Source organism: Pituophis catenifer, unplaced genomic scaffold (genome assembly GCF_029215685.1).
Source record: "Pituophis catenifer annectens isolate HBS135680 unplaced genomic scaffold, rPitCat1.0.hap2 SCAF_8, whole genome shotgun sequence".
In the NCBI taxonomy this organism is placed as follows: Eukaryota; Metazoa; Chordata; class Lepidosauria; order Squamata; family Colubridae; genus Pituophis; species Pituophis catenifer.
Genome location: NW_027256888.1, coordinates 5,353,972 through 5,370,552, shown reverse-complemented (window position 1 = coordinate 5,370,552; position 16,581 = coordinate 5,353,972). Strand labels below are relative to the sequence as shown.

The 16,581-nt window shown below is 43.7% G+C and overlaps 1 protein-coding gene across 1 annotated transcript in view; it reads left to right on the top strand.

Annotated features, from left to right (window-relative positions):
• The first annotated feature begins 3,597 nt into the window (after nt 1-3,597).
• The window catches only part of NWD2 (NACHT and WD repeat domain containing 2), an 81,825-nt gene continuing 68,841 nt past the window's right edge, over nt 3,598-16,581 (top strand). Inside the window, exon 1 of the mRNA XM_070949129.1 lies at nt 3,598-3,748. Within this exon, the coding sequence (XP_070805230.1) occupies nt 3,598-3,748 (151 nt within the window). The remainder of the gene's footprint in view (nt 3,749-16,581) is intronic.

Genomic DNA, 16,581 nt, shown 5'->3' with positions numbered 1-16,581 from the left:
TGTGTGTGTGTGTGTGTGTGTGTGTGTATGTCCAGTTTAATAAAAAGTGACCGAGGAGTGAATGATAACAGTCTACCAACATCTAAGGAGCTACCACAAAGAGGAGGTCAAGCTATTCTCCAAAGCACCTGAAGACAGGACAAGGAGCAATGGATGAAAACCTATCAAGGAGAAAGCCAACCTAGAACTAAGGAGTTCTAGGTTCTTCTAGTTCTTCTTCTTCTGTAAGGAGAACAATTAACCAGTAGAACAGCTTGCCTTCAGAAGCTGTGGGTGCTTCATCACTGGAGGCTTTGAACAAGAGATTGAACAGTCGTCTCTCTGAAATGGTATAGGATCTCCTGCTCGAGTAGGGGGTTGGACTAGATGACCTCCAAGGACCCTTCCAACTCTTGTTATTCTATCATCTAAAAAGATATTTGGGTTGTATTTTCCCCTTTCCCCCACATAACTCTTCTAGGTTGTGCTCAATTCTAGACCTGTCCAGTTAAGCAAGTGGTGTCCTGACCAAGACTAACCAAGATCAACCCACTCAAAAGATTGGATATTCATTTGTCTGGGATGGTATCTTCTCCTCTTCTCTTCTTTCTCACCTTTCATCTTTCCTACTACCATCCCCTATTGGTATATTATGATTTATTAATTGTTGTTTGTACCTTATGATTTATGATGGTATCTAATGATCTATTTTATGATTTATGATATCACTTTGTTGTTTGTATGTACACTGGGAGCTTGTGCACCGGAGAAAAATTCCTTGTGTGACCAATCACACTTGTCCAATAAATAATTCTATTCTATTCTATTCTATTCTATTCTATTCTATTCTATTCTATTCTATTCTATTCTATTCTATTCTATTCTATTCTCTACTCTAGTTTCTACTCTACTCTATTCTACTCTACTCTATTCTACTCTACTCCCTCTACTGTACTCTACTGTACTCTATTCTATTCTCTACTCTACTTTCTACTCTACTCTACTCTACTACCTCTACTCTACTCTACTCTACTCTATTCTATTCTATTGCCTACTCTACTTTCTATTCTACTCTACTCTACTCCCTCTACTCTACTCTATTCTATACTCTACTTTCTACTCTATTCTATTCTACTCTACTTTACTACCTCTACTCTACTCTACTCTAGCCTAGCCTAGCCTATTCTTCATTCCATTGTTCTGTTCTGTTCTATTCTATTCTTTATTCCATTGTCCTATCCTATCCTATCCTATCCTATTCTTCATTCCATTGTTCTGTTCTGTTCTATTCTATCTATTTTTCATTCCATAATTTTGTTCCGTTCTGTTCTGTTCTATTATATTCTTCATTCCATTGTTCTGTTCTATTCTATTCTATTCTATTCTATTCTATTCTATTCTATTCTATTCTATTCTATTCTATTCTATTCTATTTTTCATTCCATTATCATATCCTATCCTACCCTATTTTTCATTCCATTATTTTGTTCTGTTTTGTTCTGTTCTGTTCTGTTCTGTTCCATTCTTCGTTCCATTAGTCTATTCTGTTCTGTTCTGCTCTGCTCTGTTCAGTTCTAGACTCCTGTCTTGGGGAGGGGGTTGGACTAGAAGACCTCCGAGGTCCCTTCCAGGCCCAGGATTCTAGGTCTCCCTTTCCTTGTGGGAAGCCAACCCCTCGAGACCTGTTCTCTCTTTCTCTCCCTCCACCCAGCCTTGAGGCTTACACCGACAGAACCAGGAGCTGGGATTGCGTGACTTTCCGCTCCCACCAGATTCTGGCAAGGCGGAGGCGCCCCGTTTTTTTCCCCCTTTACCTCGGATCGGATGCTCTGGTCCTCTTGGCCTTAAAGAAGCCGCAGCACCTTCGAGACTGTCCCCCCTCCGGTTGAAGACCCCTGGGGTCGCCCCCTCCCGCAGGGACCCCAGGGATGACCCCCCTCCTCCCCGGTCCTGCCTCTCTGCTCCAGCCAGCAAGCCCGCCCCCTGGAGGGAAGGCCCGCAAGCGCAAGCAGCTCCGGTCCTTCGCTTGATCCCCTTCTTTCCTTTGCTCCCACCTCGGGGAAGGGCGGCGGAGGGGAGGGAGGGAGGGAGGGAGGATGGAGAGATCGCCTTGGTGAATAAATCCTCCTTCCCATCTCCTCCTCCGATCCTTCTTTCTTCCTCTTCTTCTTCTTCCTCTTCCTCTTCTTCCTCTTCTTCTTCTTTTCTTCTTCTTCTCCTGATCCTCCTCCTCCTCCTGCTACTTCTTCTTCTTTTCTCCTCCTCCCTTCTCCTCCTCCTCTTCCTCTTCTTCCTCTTCTTCTGCTTCTCCTCCTCCTGCTGCTGCTTCTTCTCTTCTTCTCCTCCTCCTCCCTTCTCCTCCTCCTCTTCCTCTTCTTCTCCTTCTCTCCTCCTTCTCCTTCTTCTCTCCTTCACCTTCTTCCTCTTCTCCCTCTCCTTCTCCTTCTCCTCCTCCTCCTCTTCTTCTTCTCCTTCTCCTTCCCCTTCTTCCTCTTCCTCTTCTCCTTCCTCCTCCTCCTCTTCTTCTGATCCTTCTCCTCCTCCTCCTCCTGCTTCTTCTTCTCCTCCTCCTCCTCCTCATCATCCACTTCTTCTTCTTCTTCTTTTTCTTCTTTTTCTCCTCCTCCTCCTCCTCCTCCTCCTCCTCCTCCTCCTCCTCCTCCTCCTTTTCCTTCTTTTTTTTTTTAATTTGATTTATATGCCGCCCTTCTCTGGAGACTCAGGGCGGCTTACAATGTGTTAAGCAATCTTCTCCTCCTCCTCCTCCTCCTCCTCCTCCTCCTCCTCCTCCTCCTCTTCCTCTTCTTCTCCTTTTCTCCTTCTCCTTCTTCCTCTTCCTCTTCCCTTCCCTTTCTCCTTCCTCTTCTCCTTCTTCCTCCTCCACCTCTTCTTCTCCTTCTTCTTCTTCTCCTCCTCCTCCACCTCTTCTCCTCCTCCTCCTCCTCCTCATCCACCTCTTCTTCTTCTTCGTCTTCTTCTTCGTCTTCTTCTCCTCCTCCTCCTCCTCCTCTTCCTCCTCCTCCTCCTCCAAGGCTTCGGCGAGGAGAACCAAACAGCGTTGCTCCCCGCCTGCCGGCTGAGTTTCTTTCCTAGGAGGAAAAAAAAAAAACTCCTAGCGGGAAGGGGCGGTGGAGGAGGCGACCCCCGCGAGACCCCCCCCCTCCTCCCTTCTCCTCCTCCGCGTGTGGTTTCTTGCCAAGAGCCCAGCGGTGGCTTGACGTGGATGCTTGGCCGGCTGGGATCTCCGCGTGGTCTCCCCTCCCCTCCCTCCCTCCCTCGCCGGCCGGAGCGTTGCGTAAACGGGGCTTGGCGGGTGGGGGGGAGCGCTTGCATTTAAGAGCCGAAGTTGGCCGGGGCCAAAGCTCTTGGAAGAAAAACCAGCGGAGGGCGCCGGGATTCCTCCTTGAGGACTAGAAGCAGCCCGGTTGGCGGAAAGTTTTTCTCTCGGCGAGACCCCCCCCCCCCAATTCCCTCCACCCGGGCGCCGAGACAGGCCGAGGAGGAGCCGCCGCCGCCGGGTAGGAAAGCCCGGCCGGAGGAGGGGTTTTGGGGGTGGGGGGGGGACGAGCGGCGTCGCCCTTCTGCCAAAGGACGAGCCGGGCCGGAGGAGGCGGAGGGATGTGGCCGGCTGGCACGGCCGGCAAGCTGTCGGCTCCGCGGGATTCGGCGCTGCGGAAAGCGGCTTTCTCCGGCAACCTCTCGGCTCTGCCGCTGCACCTGGCGCCCAGCGGTCGGAGCGTGCGGGTCTTCATCAGCGCCAACCCCGAAGGTGAGGCGGCAGGGAAGGGCGGGCAGCCTCCCTTCCATCCTTTGCATTCCTTCCTTCCTTCCTCCCTTCCTTCCTTCTTTCCCTCCCTCCCTCCCTTCCTTCCTTCTGTCCTTCCTTCCTTCTCCTTCCTTCCTCCCTTCCTTCTTTCCCTCCCTCCCTCCCTTCCTTCCTTTGCATTCCTTCCTTCCTTCCTATGTCACCTGTCTCCCTCCCTCTTTCCATTCCATCCTTCCTTCCTTCCATCCTTCCTTTGCATTCCTTCCTTCCTTCCTTCCTTTGCATTCCTTTGCCTGCCTGCCTTTGCCTTCCCTCCTTCTTGCATTCCCGTTCTCCCTTCCTTCCTTCCTTCCTTCCTTCCTTCCTATTTCACTTGTCTCCCTCCCTCTTTCCATTCCATCCTTCCTTCCTTCTCCTTCCTTCCTCCCTTCCTTCTTCCCTCCGTCCCTCTTATTTCACTTGTCTCCCTCCCTCTTTCCATTCCATCCTTCCTTCCTTCTCCTTCCTTCCTCCCTTTCTTCTTTCCTCCCTTCCTTCTTTCCCTCCCACCCTCTTCTTTCACTTGTCTCCCTCCCTCTTTCCATTCCATCCTTCCTTCCTTCTCCTTCCTTCCTCCCTTCCTTCTTCCCTCCCTCCCTCTTATTTCACTTGTCTCCCTCCCTCTTTCCATTCCATCCTTCCTTCCTTCTCCTTCCTTCCTCTCTTCCTTCTTTCCTCCCTTCCTTCTTTCCCTCCCTCCCTCTTATTTCACTTGTCTCCCTCCCTCTTTCCATTCCATCCTTCCTTCCTTCTCCTTCCTTCCTCTCTTCCTTCTTTCCTCCCTTCCTTCTTTCCCTCCCTCCCTCTTATTTCACTTGTCTCCCTCCTTCTTTCCATTCCTTCCTTCCTTCTCCTCCCTTCCTTCCTCCCTTCTCCTCCCTTCCTTCCTTCTTTCCTTCCTTCTTTCCTTCCTTCCTTCTTTCCCTCCCTCCCTCTTATTTCACTTGTCTCCCTCCATCTTTCCATTCCATCCTTCCTTCTCCTTCCTCCCTCCCTTCTTTCCTCCCTTCCTTCCTTCCTATTTCAGTCCTTCCTTCTATCTTTCCTTCCTTCCTTCCTCCTCCCTTCCTTCCTCCTTTCTCCCTTCCTTCTTTCCTTCCTTCCTTCCTTCCCTCCTATTTCACTTGTCTCCTTTCCTCTTTTCCTTCCTCCCTTCTTTCCTTCTTTCCTCCCTCCCTTCCTTCCTTTGCTTGCTTGCTTGCTTGGATCTTATTGGAGCTGCGCCTTTGGCCAGACTCAAAAGGGGAGATGAGGGGGCAGCCAAGATTCTGGATTGGCTTTGCACTGGGCCAACTTTCCATGACACCCAGACCCGCCCGAGGGGTCTGGAGCCCAGTTAGGCTCGAGGGAATTGTGAATTAGGCAAGAAAAGGTCATGGGTATGGAAGCTGGGATGCAGCTTCCTAGCAGGGCCTCACATTAGACGATGTGCTCTCGTTCCTCATTTTTATTTAATTTCTACTCTGACTGTAAAGGGGAGGTGGAGTGGGGAGTACCGCTGCCACCATCCTAAAGCCAGCTTTAAAAGAAAGCATGGTTGGCAGTCTGGGGAGAAGGGAGGGGTATTTAAGGGTGTCTGCAAAGTTTCAGGCATCTGTTTTGTCTACAAAAGCCTCTCTCCCTCTCCCCTCTTTCTTTCTTTTTTTAAAGAAGACGTTTAAAAAAAGAAAAAGTTGATTTCTCTGGAGGCATCAGCACTAGCAGGCTGCCTCTAAGGCCTGCAATCCATCTTATTTGCCCTAGGAAAAAATGCTGCATTTTCTGGCAACTAAGAGAGGAGTGACTAGAAGGTGCTATTTTTTCCCTAATTCAAAGGAGGGTGAGTGAGGGAGTGGAGAGGGGGGAGAGAAGGAGGAAGGGAAGGGAAGGGAAGGGAAGGGAAGGGAAGGGAAGGGAAGGGAAGGGAAGGGAAGGGAAGGGAAGGGAAGGGAGGGAGGGAGGAAGGAAAGAAAGATGGAGAGAAAGGGAAAGAGAAAGAAAGAGAGAGAGAGATGGAAGGAAGAAAGGAAAGATGGAAGGAAGGAAAGTTGGAAAGAAAGGAAAGAGAAAGAGAGAGAGAAAGTGCTATTTTTTTCCCTAATTCAAAGGAGGGTGAGTGAGTAAGTGGAGAGGAGGGAAGAAAGGAAGGAAGGAGAGAAAGGGAAAGAGAGAGAGAAAGATGGAATGAAGGAAGGAAAGATGGAACGAAGGAAGGAAAGATGGAAGGAAGGAAAGATGGAACGAAGGAAGGAAAGATGGAAGGAAGGAAAGTTGGAAAGAAAGGGAAAGAGAAAGAGAGAGAGAGAAAGATGGAAGGAATGAAAGATGGAAGGAAACAAAGATGGAAAGAAAGGGAAAGATAAAGAGAGAGAGAAAGATGGAATGAAGGAAGGAAAGATGGAACGAAGGAAGGAAAGATGGAAGGAAGGAAAGATGGAACGAAGGAAGGAAAGATGGAAGGAAGGAAAGTTGGAAAGAAAGGGAAAGAGAAAGAGAGAGAGAGAAAGATGGAAGGAATGAAAGATGGAAGGAAACAAAGATGGAAAGAAAGGGAAAGATAAAGAGAGAGAGAAAGATGAAAGAAAGAGAGAGAAAGAAAGATGGAAGGAATGAAAGATGGAAAGAAACAAAGATGGAAAGAAAGGGAAAGAAAGAGAGAAAGAAAGAGTAGGAAGGAAAGAAAGAAAGAAAAAGAAAGAAAGAAAGAAAGATAGATAGATAGATAGATAGATAGATAGATAGATAGATAGATAGATAGATAGACAGATAGATAGATAGACCTTCTTGTCTTTCACCTCTCAAAGAGATTCAGTAAAATGTTCTGTTTTGGTCTTTTCTCGAAAGTGGGGAAGTCTTGAATGTTGTATGACAGGTTCCGCTTCAAGGAAAGGCCCCAACGTTTCAGCACAATACTTGGGAGAATTGTGACCCTAGCATCCACCTATTAGGCAATTGTGCAAAAGGGAGCAGGTTTTCACCTTGGGAGTTACATCGCATTTAAAGCCGCAGACTTTGTCTTCCTGTTCCACTTTGCTATGTGTGTCAATTAACCCTTTCCAAAATAGGAATTCAAAGTATATCTCTTTGAGTTCTGCGACTAGGAGCTTGGAATAATTCTGAAACTAAATAACTGTTTTGTTGAGTGCTTCCTTCTTGAACATATTATACATTGGAACTGTTATGCATTTTTTTTAAAAAAAAAACCAGATTAAATAACTTCTGAACTCTTTTGCAAACCTAAGTACATGTACGCGATGCGATGCAACCGTCTTTCATGTTCTATTTTCAGTGAGCAGAATCTCCTTGTTGCTCGTCCTATTCCCATTTTACTTCGCCCTTGAGCCGAAAGTTCATTAAATTATATTGCTCTTCAGTTTGCAGTGACAGGAGACATTCCTACCTGTCTGTCTGGTTTTTTTTTTATTTTTATTATGATGATGATTACTGTGTCCAGTCCTCCGTTGAAATACAGCGGGAGAGAAGATTGAGTCCTCTAAAGCTCAGAGTTTGCAATAGATGTACACAGTGTCCCAGGAAAACTGGCAAGTAGCCCACTACTTAAAAGACAAACAGTAAGGATGAGAAAAAGATGTTTCTAATTTCTTTGGCAAAAACCTCTTTCGGAGATTGAAGTCAGGCGGAGAGGCAGAAGGTCTTTTCCGGAGTTGTTTATTGCCAAAGACGAAAAGCCCGAATTGTCTGCTGAATTATTGCTCCACAAAAGACGTGGCTACTCGTGAGAGGAGCCTCACGCCCTCTTCGCAAGAGGTCTTAATTCATTTCCTCTTTTTAAATCTAATTATCGCTGTCTGATTCAGAGGGGGTTTTTTTAGAGAAAGGGCAAGTTCGAAGCAAGTTCTTGCAAAGGGAACTGTCCGTGGTGCTGAAAATGAGATGGCATGTTGGAAGCGATGGGATGGGATGGGATGGGATGGGGTGGGGTGGGGTGGGGTGGGGTGGGATGGGATGGGATGGACTGGACTAGAATAGAATAGAATAGAATAGAATAGAATAGAATAGAATAGAATAGAATAGAATAGAATAGAATAGAATAGAATAGAATAGAATAGAATATTGACTGTTTCCCTATGACTATCATTAAGTGTTGTACCTTATGATTCTTGACGAATGTATTTTTTCTTTTATGTACTCCAAGAGTGTATGCACCAAGACAAATTCCTTGGGTGTCCAATCACACTTGGCCAATAAAGAATTCTATTCTATTCTATTCTATTCTATTCTATTCTATTCTATTCTATTCTATTCTATTCTATTCTATTCTATTCTATTCTACTCTACTCTACTCTACTCTACTCTACTCTACTCTACTCTACTCTACTCTACTCTACCCTACTCTACTCTACTCTTCGGATAGGGTAGGGTAGGGTAGGGTAGGGTAGGGTAGAGTAGAGTAGAGTAGAGTAGAGTAGAGTAGAATTCTTTATTGGTCAAGTGTGATTTGACACACAAGGAATTTGTCTTCAGTGCATAAGCTCTCAGTGTACATAAAGATATATAAGTGATAAATCATGATCATAGTCATCATAAATACAGTTGCTCCAAAATCATTCAAATTGCCACAGTACAAGAGCTGGTTGCCAATGTTATAATGTCAAGAGCAAGCAAACATGAATGTCTGCGGTTGTAAATTAGCAGAAATTTTAGTTAAAACCCATCTACGTGTTAGAAAAACTTACTTTAAGATATTGTGAGGTGCAGCTGCATACGTAACTACTTCAGAGTTGCATGCTTAATTCTAATTCTGGAGTAAACTTGCATCTAAATGAGGCACAGTAAGATAAAAATTTCCAGGTGCCAATAGCAATATTTCAGGTTTCCTGTACTTATTTGTGAAAGCATTTAGGGTTTTTGATTATTTTTTATGAAACTACTATGCAAACTATAGTAACATTTACTTAACCACTGTTTGTTTGTTTTTATGAAATTACTATACAAACTATAGTAACATTTACTTAACCATTCTTTGTTTGTTTTTAGCAAACTACTATACAAACTATAGTCACATTTTTTAACCATTCTTTTTTTGTTTGTATCAAACTACTATACAAACTATAGTAACATTTACTTAACCATTGTTGTTTTTAGCCAACTACTATACAAACTGTAGTAACATTTACTTAACCATTCTTGTTTTTATCAAACTACTATACAAACTATAGTAACATTTTCCTAACCATTCTTTGTTTGTGTTTATCAAACTACTGTACTATACAAACTATAGTAACATTTTCTTAACCATTCTTTGTTTGTTCTTTTTCAAACTACTATAGTAACATTTACTTAATCTTTCTTCAGTCTGGTTAGCCCTTCATAAAGGGATCTGCACCAAGTTATGCCACCTTTCACGATTTCTTTCAAATAACATTTCATGCAATTTTATTTTATTCGACGATCGACCCCAAATTAGAAACCCAAATGTAATAAAATCTGGAAACAGCATAACATTTAAAATAGAAGAGACCGTTTTTGGAAAAACTCAGCCAAAGAATCTAAGACTGTACGTAGAGTTTCACAGCTTCACATCGGCTAAACGTTGTGTGATAAATGTACAGGTTTTAATGAAAATATAATTTTCTGACTGTGTCTTTGGAAGAATGATTAACTTCCTTCGCATTGTGCAAAAGAGGAATTTTATTAAAGGCTATCATTTGATCTTAATTGGAAACTGCAGAAAGGATTAGCTCAGAGGAATCAAAGTACTTGCCTTAAACCTGAAGTGGCACGAGGACCCATGTCGCCTGGCATGTGCGGCATTGCCCATTCGTCTTCCGGGTTTCTGGCACATGTGCGTGCGACGATCGGTTGGCCTTTTTGCAGGTCTTATGCTTCCTTGCGTGAGCATCTGCGCTGGCAGTGGTGGAATTCAAATTTTTTCACTACCGGTTCTGTGCGCGTCGCTTGGGCATGGCTTGGTGGACATGGCAGGGGAAGGATACTGCAAAATCTCCATTCCTACCCCACTCCAGGGGATGGATATTGCAAAATCCCCATTCCCTCCCCACTCCTGGGGGAAGGATATTGCAAAATCTCCATTCCCACCCCACTCCAGGGGAAGGATACTGCAAAATCCCCATTCCCTCCCCTCTCCTGGGGGAGGGATATTGCAAAATCTCCATTCCCTCCCCACTCCAGGAGATGGATATTGCAAAATCCCCATTCCCTCCCCACTCCTGGGAGAAGGATATTGTAAAATCTCCATTCCCTCCCCACTCCAGGAGATGGATATTGCAAAATCCCCATTCCCTCCCCACTCCTGGGGAAGGATATTGCAAAATCTCCATTCCCACCCCACTCCAGGGGAAAGATACTGCAAAATCTCCATTCCCTCCCCACTCCAGGGGGAAGGATACTGCAAAATCTCCATTCCCAACCTACTCCAGGGGAAGGATACTGCAAAATCCCCATTCCCTCCCCACTCCTGGGGGAAGGATACTGCAAAATCCCCATTCCCACCCCACTCTGGGGCCAGCCAGAGGTGGTATTTGCCAGTTCTCCGAACTACACAAAATTTCCGCTACCGGTTCTCCAGAACCCGTCAGAACCTGCACGCCGGCAATCTGATTCTCGCATGTGCATGCACTCCAGAAACCCGGAAGAGTAGCTGGCTAAAACCGGAAGTTCAGTAGCTGAAACCGAAAGTTCATTTTTGGGGGCATGCATGCACCCTGGGCAGCTCCTCTTCCGGGTTGCCGAAAAGTTTCACCATCACTGGCATAAACCATAACTAAAATACAGGTAGTCCTCGAGTTATGAAGCACAATTGAGCCCAACATTTTTTGTAGCTAAGCGAAACATTGGCTAAGTGAGTTTTGTTCCATGTTGCCACCTTTCTTGCCACCGTTGTTAAGTGAATTCTGCAGCAGTTAAGTTAGTAACAGGGTTGTTAAGTGAATCTGGTTCCCACATTGGATTTGGCTGGTCAGATGGTCACAAAAGGCGACCCCAGGGCATGACCACCATCGTAAATATGAGTCATTTTAAATTGCAGTTTTAAAATACAGGTAGTCCTGAAATTTAATGGAGTCCAAAATCTTTGTTGTTGTTGTTAATTGCGAAATCGTGTCCGACCCATTGCGACCCCATGGACAATGTTCCTCCAGGCCTTCCTGTCCTCTACCATCCTCTGGAGTCCATTTATGCTCACGCCGACTGCTTCAGTGACTCCATCCGGCCACCTCGTTCTCTGTCGTCCCCTTCTTCTTTTGCTCTCCATCTTTCCCAGCATTAGGCTCTTCTCCAGGGAGTCCTTCCTTCTCATTAGGTGGCCAAAGTATTTGAGCTTCGTCTTCAGGATCTGGCCTTCTAAAGAGCAGTCAGGATTGATCTCCTCTAGGACTGACCGGTTTGATCGCCTTGCAGTCCAAGGGACTCGCAGGAGTCTTCTCCAGCACCAGTCCAAAATTTATGGAATGTAATTGAGTCCAAAATTTACTTTGTTAAGCAAGACAGTTGTTTTGTTCAGGGAGTTTTGCCCCATTTTATGACCTTCCTTGCCACGGTTGTTAAGCGAATCACTGCAGCGGTTAAGTTAGGAGCACGGCTGAGAAGCGAATCTGCTGTCCCCATGGATTTTCCTCATCGGAAGGTCGCAAAATGGGATCACTTGACCGTCATAAATAGGAACCAATTGGCAAGCGTCTGAATTTTGATCACGTGGCCACAAGGAGGTTGCAACGGTCGTAAGCGTGAAAAACGGTCGTAAGTCATTTTTTCCCGTGCCCTTGTAACGTCGACCGGTCCCTAAGTGAGCTGTTGTAAGTCAAGGACTGTCTATACAGGCATCAGTGGTGGGTTGCTCCCAGTTCGCACCAGTTCCTAAGAACCGATAGTAAAAATTTGCAATAGTTCCGATAACCGGTAATAACATTGGCTGGCCACGTCCCCAAACTCGCTTACTCCACCCATCTCATTAGAGGCTTTTTTTTTTTTTACTTTTAAAAGCATTTTTTCTACAACCTCTTCAGCCGAAAAAAATGCTTTTAAAAGTAAGGGAAAAAAGCCTCTGATGATCCCACGGCTCAGCTGGGAACATCAAGAGGCTTTTCAAAGCATTTTTTCTACCACCTCTTCACCTGAAGAGGTGGTTTAAAAAATGCCTTTAAGAGCCTCTGACGATCCCAGCTGAGTTGCCTGATCGGCAGAGGCTTTTCAAAGCATTGTTTTCTGCAACCTCTTCAGCCGAAGAGGTGGTTAAAAACATGCCTTTAAGAGCCTCTGACGATTCCAGCTGAGTTGCCTGATTGGCAGAGGCTTTTCAAAGCATTGTTTTCTGCAACCTCTTCAGCCGAAGAGGTGGTTAAAAAAATGCCTTTAAGAGCCTCTGACAATCCCAGCTGAGTTGCCTGATCGGCAGAGGCTTTTCAAAGCATTGTTTTCTGCAACCTCTTCAGCCGAAGAGGTGGTTTAAAACATGCCTTTAAGAGCCTCTGACAATCCCAGCTGAGTTGCCTGATCGGCAGAGGCTCTTCAAAGCATTGTTTTCTGCAACCTCTTCAGCCGAAGAGGTGGTTAAAAACATGCCTTTAAGAGCCTCTGACGATCCCAGCTGAGTTGCCTGATCGGCAGAGGCTTTTCAAAGCATTGTTTTCTGCAACCTCTTCAGCCGAAGAGGTGGTTAAAAACATGCCTTTAAGAGCCTCTGACGATCCCAGCTGAGTTGCCTGATCGGCAGAGGCTTTTCAAAGCATTGTTTTCTGCAACCTCTTCAGCCGAAGAGGTGGTTAAAAACATGCCTTTAAGAGCCTCTGATGATCCCAGCTGAGTTGCCTGATCGGCAGAGGCTTTTCAAAGCATTGTTTTCTGCAACCTCTTCAGCCGAAGAGGTGGTTAAAAACATGCCTTTAAGAGCCTCTGACGATTCCAGCTGAGTTGCCTGATTGGCAGAGGCTTTTCAAAGCATTGTTTTCTGCAACCTCTTCAGCCGAAGAGGTGGTTAAAAACATGCCTTTAAGAGCCTCTGACAATCCCAGCTGAGTTGCCTGATCGGCAGAGGCTCTTCAAAGCATTGTTTTCTGCAACCTCTTCAGCCGAAGAGGTGGTTAAAAACATGCCTTTAAGAGCCTCTGACGATCCCAGCTGAGTTGCCCGATGGGCAGAGGCTTTTCAGAGCATTGTTTTCTGCAGCCTCTTAAGGTTGTAGAAAAAATGCTTTTAAAAGTAAAAGCATTTTACTTTTAAAATGCCACGCCCACCCAGTCACATTACCCCCTCACCAAGCCACGCCCACAAAATAAGCCACGCCCACAGAACCAGTAGTAAAAAAATTTAGAGCCCGCCCCTGACAGGCATTAGTTAGCAAACTGCAATGTGGCTTAATTATTAACTGAAGATGGCACCATCTAACCGTATTTGACGGATCTCAAGCAAGGTGATGCTTGTCTAGTATTTGAATGGAAGACAATCTGGAAATCTTTTAGCTGGCTGGGAAGTCAGAGAGACATTCTAGGAAAAAAAATGACCTATCATTTCCATAACGTCACTAGTAAAACTATAAAGAAATATCTGTAATCATCAAGAGGGTAGTTGAATTCAAGAAAGAGCCTTGATAGTACAGGGGTTTAGTGCACCCTGTTATTAACCCAGCTGCCTGCAATTTCTGCTGGTTCGAATCTCTCCAAGGCTCAAGGTTGACTCAGCCTTCCATCCTTTCTAAGGTAGGTGAAATGAGGACCCAGTTTGTGGGGGCAATAAGCTGACTTTGTATAAATATACAAAAAGTATGAAGGCTATTGCTTAATGCATTGTAAGCCGCCCTGAGTCTCCGGAGAAGGGCGGCATATAAATCAAATTAAAAAAAAAAAAGTGTCTTTCCTCCCCCTCCCTATATATCTTTATTTCGTTCAGAAGAAAATTAAAATACAAAACTCGCCCCCCAAAAATTCAAGAAGACAAAAAAGAAAAACAAAACAGACAAATTGTTTAGGTAAGTTGCATTAAAAAAAACACACTAGACACCTATTGAATACTGATTAATGTATTACTACATTAGATACCACCTCTTGTAAAATAGACCCCCCCCAAAAAAAAATTTTTAAACCACTAGATCTATTTGCAACTTGTTGGCCTGTCTTCTATATGTTGTACTAGCTGGACAACCCGTGCTTCGCTATGAAACGATGTCATCGGACGTGATAAATTGACACTTAAAGTCTGAAACTTAATGTAGAATGTGTAACTCTGTAGCATCAGAGTGTGTTAATATAAGGCAGTTGGAACAGAGGGGGAGGGGGAGTAGACTATCCCAGCCCACAAGCTGGATGAGTCATGCTCTGGCCACGCCCATGCCCGGTTTAGCGAACGAGAAGCATCAGAGCATGTTAATATAAGGCAACTGGCAGTTGGGACAGAGTTCCTTTCAGATGGGGAGGAGGGGAGTAGAACATTTAACTCCTTAGCATCAGAGCATGTTAATATAATACTGTATATGAAATACTAATGCTCTGATGGTCATTTGGAACACTCCTTTCTTAGTGAGCACCTAGAAGCCAAGAGGAACATACATGGCAAATTTCAAGTTTGTAGACTTTACGGTTCTGGAGATTTTGTGATTATGGCGTGAGTGGTTTTTGCTTTTATATATATAGAAAATAGATTAGTGACAAAGTAGTTAAACAGGAAAAATGATAATAGGCTAACAGAACAAAATTAAAGTTTCGAAACTCCCTACGCTGTTTTATGTCATCCACTCTTATCGATCCCAAATCATCCCAAAAGTTATAAATAGATTATCCTGGGTCAAATATCCATGTTTGTTTCTTAATGGCCTCTTTTAATAGCCTGTCTTAATATCCCAGTCTCTATCTACCCTGAGCTCAAGTGTCTTAATATGTCTGAATTAGAGAGGGAGGTGGAAGGTTAAGAAATATGAAAAATAAATAAATAAATAAATAAGTTTATAAAACATTTAAAAATGGGAAACAACCTCTGAATTTGTTTTTTGACTATTAGTCAACCCATGTATTGATTTAATTTAATATATTTTCTACTGGCAGTCAATTTTAGAATCCCTCAAGATATTAAACAGTATTTGCACATCAAGTTTATTGATAATTGTTCTGGAGAAAATGAATATTTTCTTTTCCTTTTTCTTTTCCTTTTTTTTTTTTTTTTGAAAAACCTTTATTAACACATAAAATCCGAAAATACAAGTTAAAATACCTCTATAACAAAAATACATCCGTAATAATTATACAATTCAACGTCTTTCTGACAGTACTTAATTCTTAACTTTCTTCGTCTATTCCCACATATTCCTACTTAATCGACATATTTAATCCCATTTTATATCTTATTTTGTTCTATACATTCTTTATTTTTAATTTCTATCCAGTGATACCAATTGTCCTAAGTTAAGTAATATTCCGAGTCTTCCTTATTATTTAATTCTACAGTAAGTTTGTCCATTTCTGCACATTCAAAAAATTTCCAGATTATTGCACAGTCTGTTGGAATAATGGACATTTTCCAAGTACGATTCTAGCTGCTTATATGAATAAATATTTTATTCTTTAAGGTAATTTTCTTTAATAATCCCCAGAAGAAACAGTTCCCGACTTTAAATTCTATTTTATTGTGTGCAATATAAATGAAAATGAATATTTTCATTTGCATTTCTTGTAGCGCTGGCATAACCACAGCCAAATAGTCTCGACATCAATTTGTTTTGTTATGTCATGTCATGTTATTGTATTATTGTATTGTATTGCGTTGCATTGCATTGCATTGCATCATATCATCATATTATATTATTATATTAATACAGCTTGTATATCATCACATTTCTACGGAATTCATACCTCTTTGAAATCTCCTTTCTTAATTAATCTAATTTGAGAACAGAGACACGGTGGCTCAGTGGCTAAGACGCTGAGCTTGTCGATCGAAAGGTCAGCAGTTCAGCGGTTCGAATCCCTAGTGCCGTGTGACAGGGTGAGCTCCCGTTCCTTGCCCCAACTTCTGCCAACCTAGCAGTTCGAAAGCACATAAAAAATGCAAGTAGAAAAATAGGAACCACCTTTGGTGGGAAGATAACAGCGTTCCGTGCACCTTTGGCGTTGAGTCATGCCGGCCACATGACCACGGAGACATCTTCGGACAGTGCTGGCTCTTCAGCTTTGAAATGGAGATGAGCACCGCCCCCTAGAGTCGGGAACAACTAGCACATATGTGCGAGGGGAACCTTTACCTTTACCTTTAATTTGAGAACCTTAATAACAAAAACTGATTCCTGTTTTTGCTCTTGCTCATTTTTAGGTTATATTTTTTAACCATTTTAAAAAAATAAACCACTCTTAGAAACAGCCTAATTGGCAAAAAAATAAATAAAAATGAAACAGGATTAGAAATACTAGTCTGCTTTACTTTCTCATCTATGCCCAGAAAATTACACCCATTACTATTCCCCGTTTACTTTTAAATAAAACAAACCATCAAATGTGAGTTTTACCCAGGTGGTTGGAGTTGTGAGGGATTCTGAAAATTGAAAAAAAAAAATGAAAGAAGGAAGACCGACTGGTTTAAAGGTTCAGTAGAATATTAGTTACACACTGCAGAATATTGGTTACGCTACACTACGTCACAACAGTTTGTTTAGTGACTGTTCGAAGTTATAACGGCAGTGAAAAATGTGACTTTGGACCAGAGGTGGTATTCAGCCGGTTCGGGAAAACTGGTAGCGGAAATCGCGGGTGGGCCCATCCAGCTGCCCCGGCTCTATGCTGTCCTATTTAGGCAAATTTTTGAGGCCAGTCGTATGCGCGGAAGGGGCACATGTGAGCAAAGCACATGCACGGAAGGCT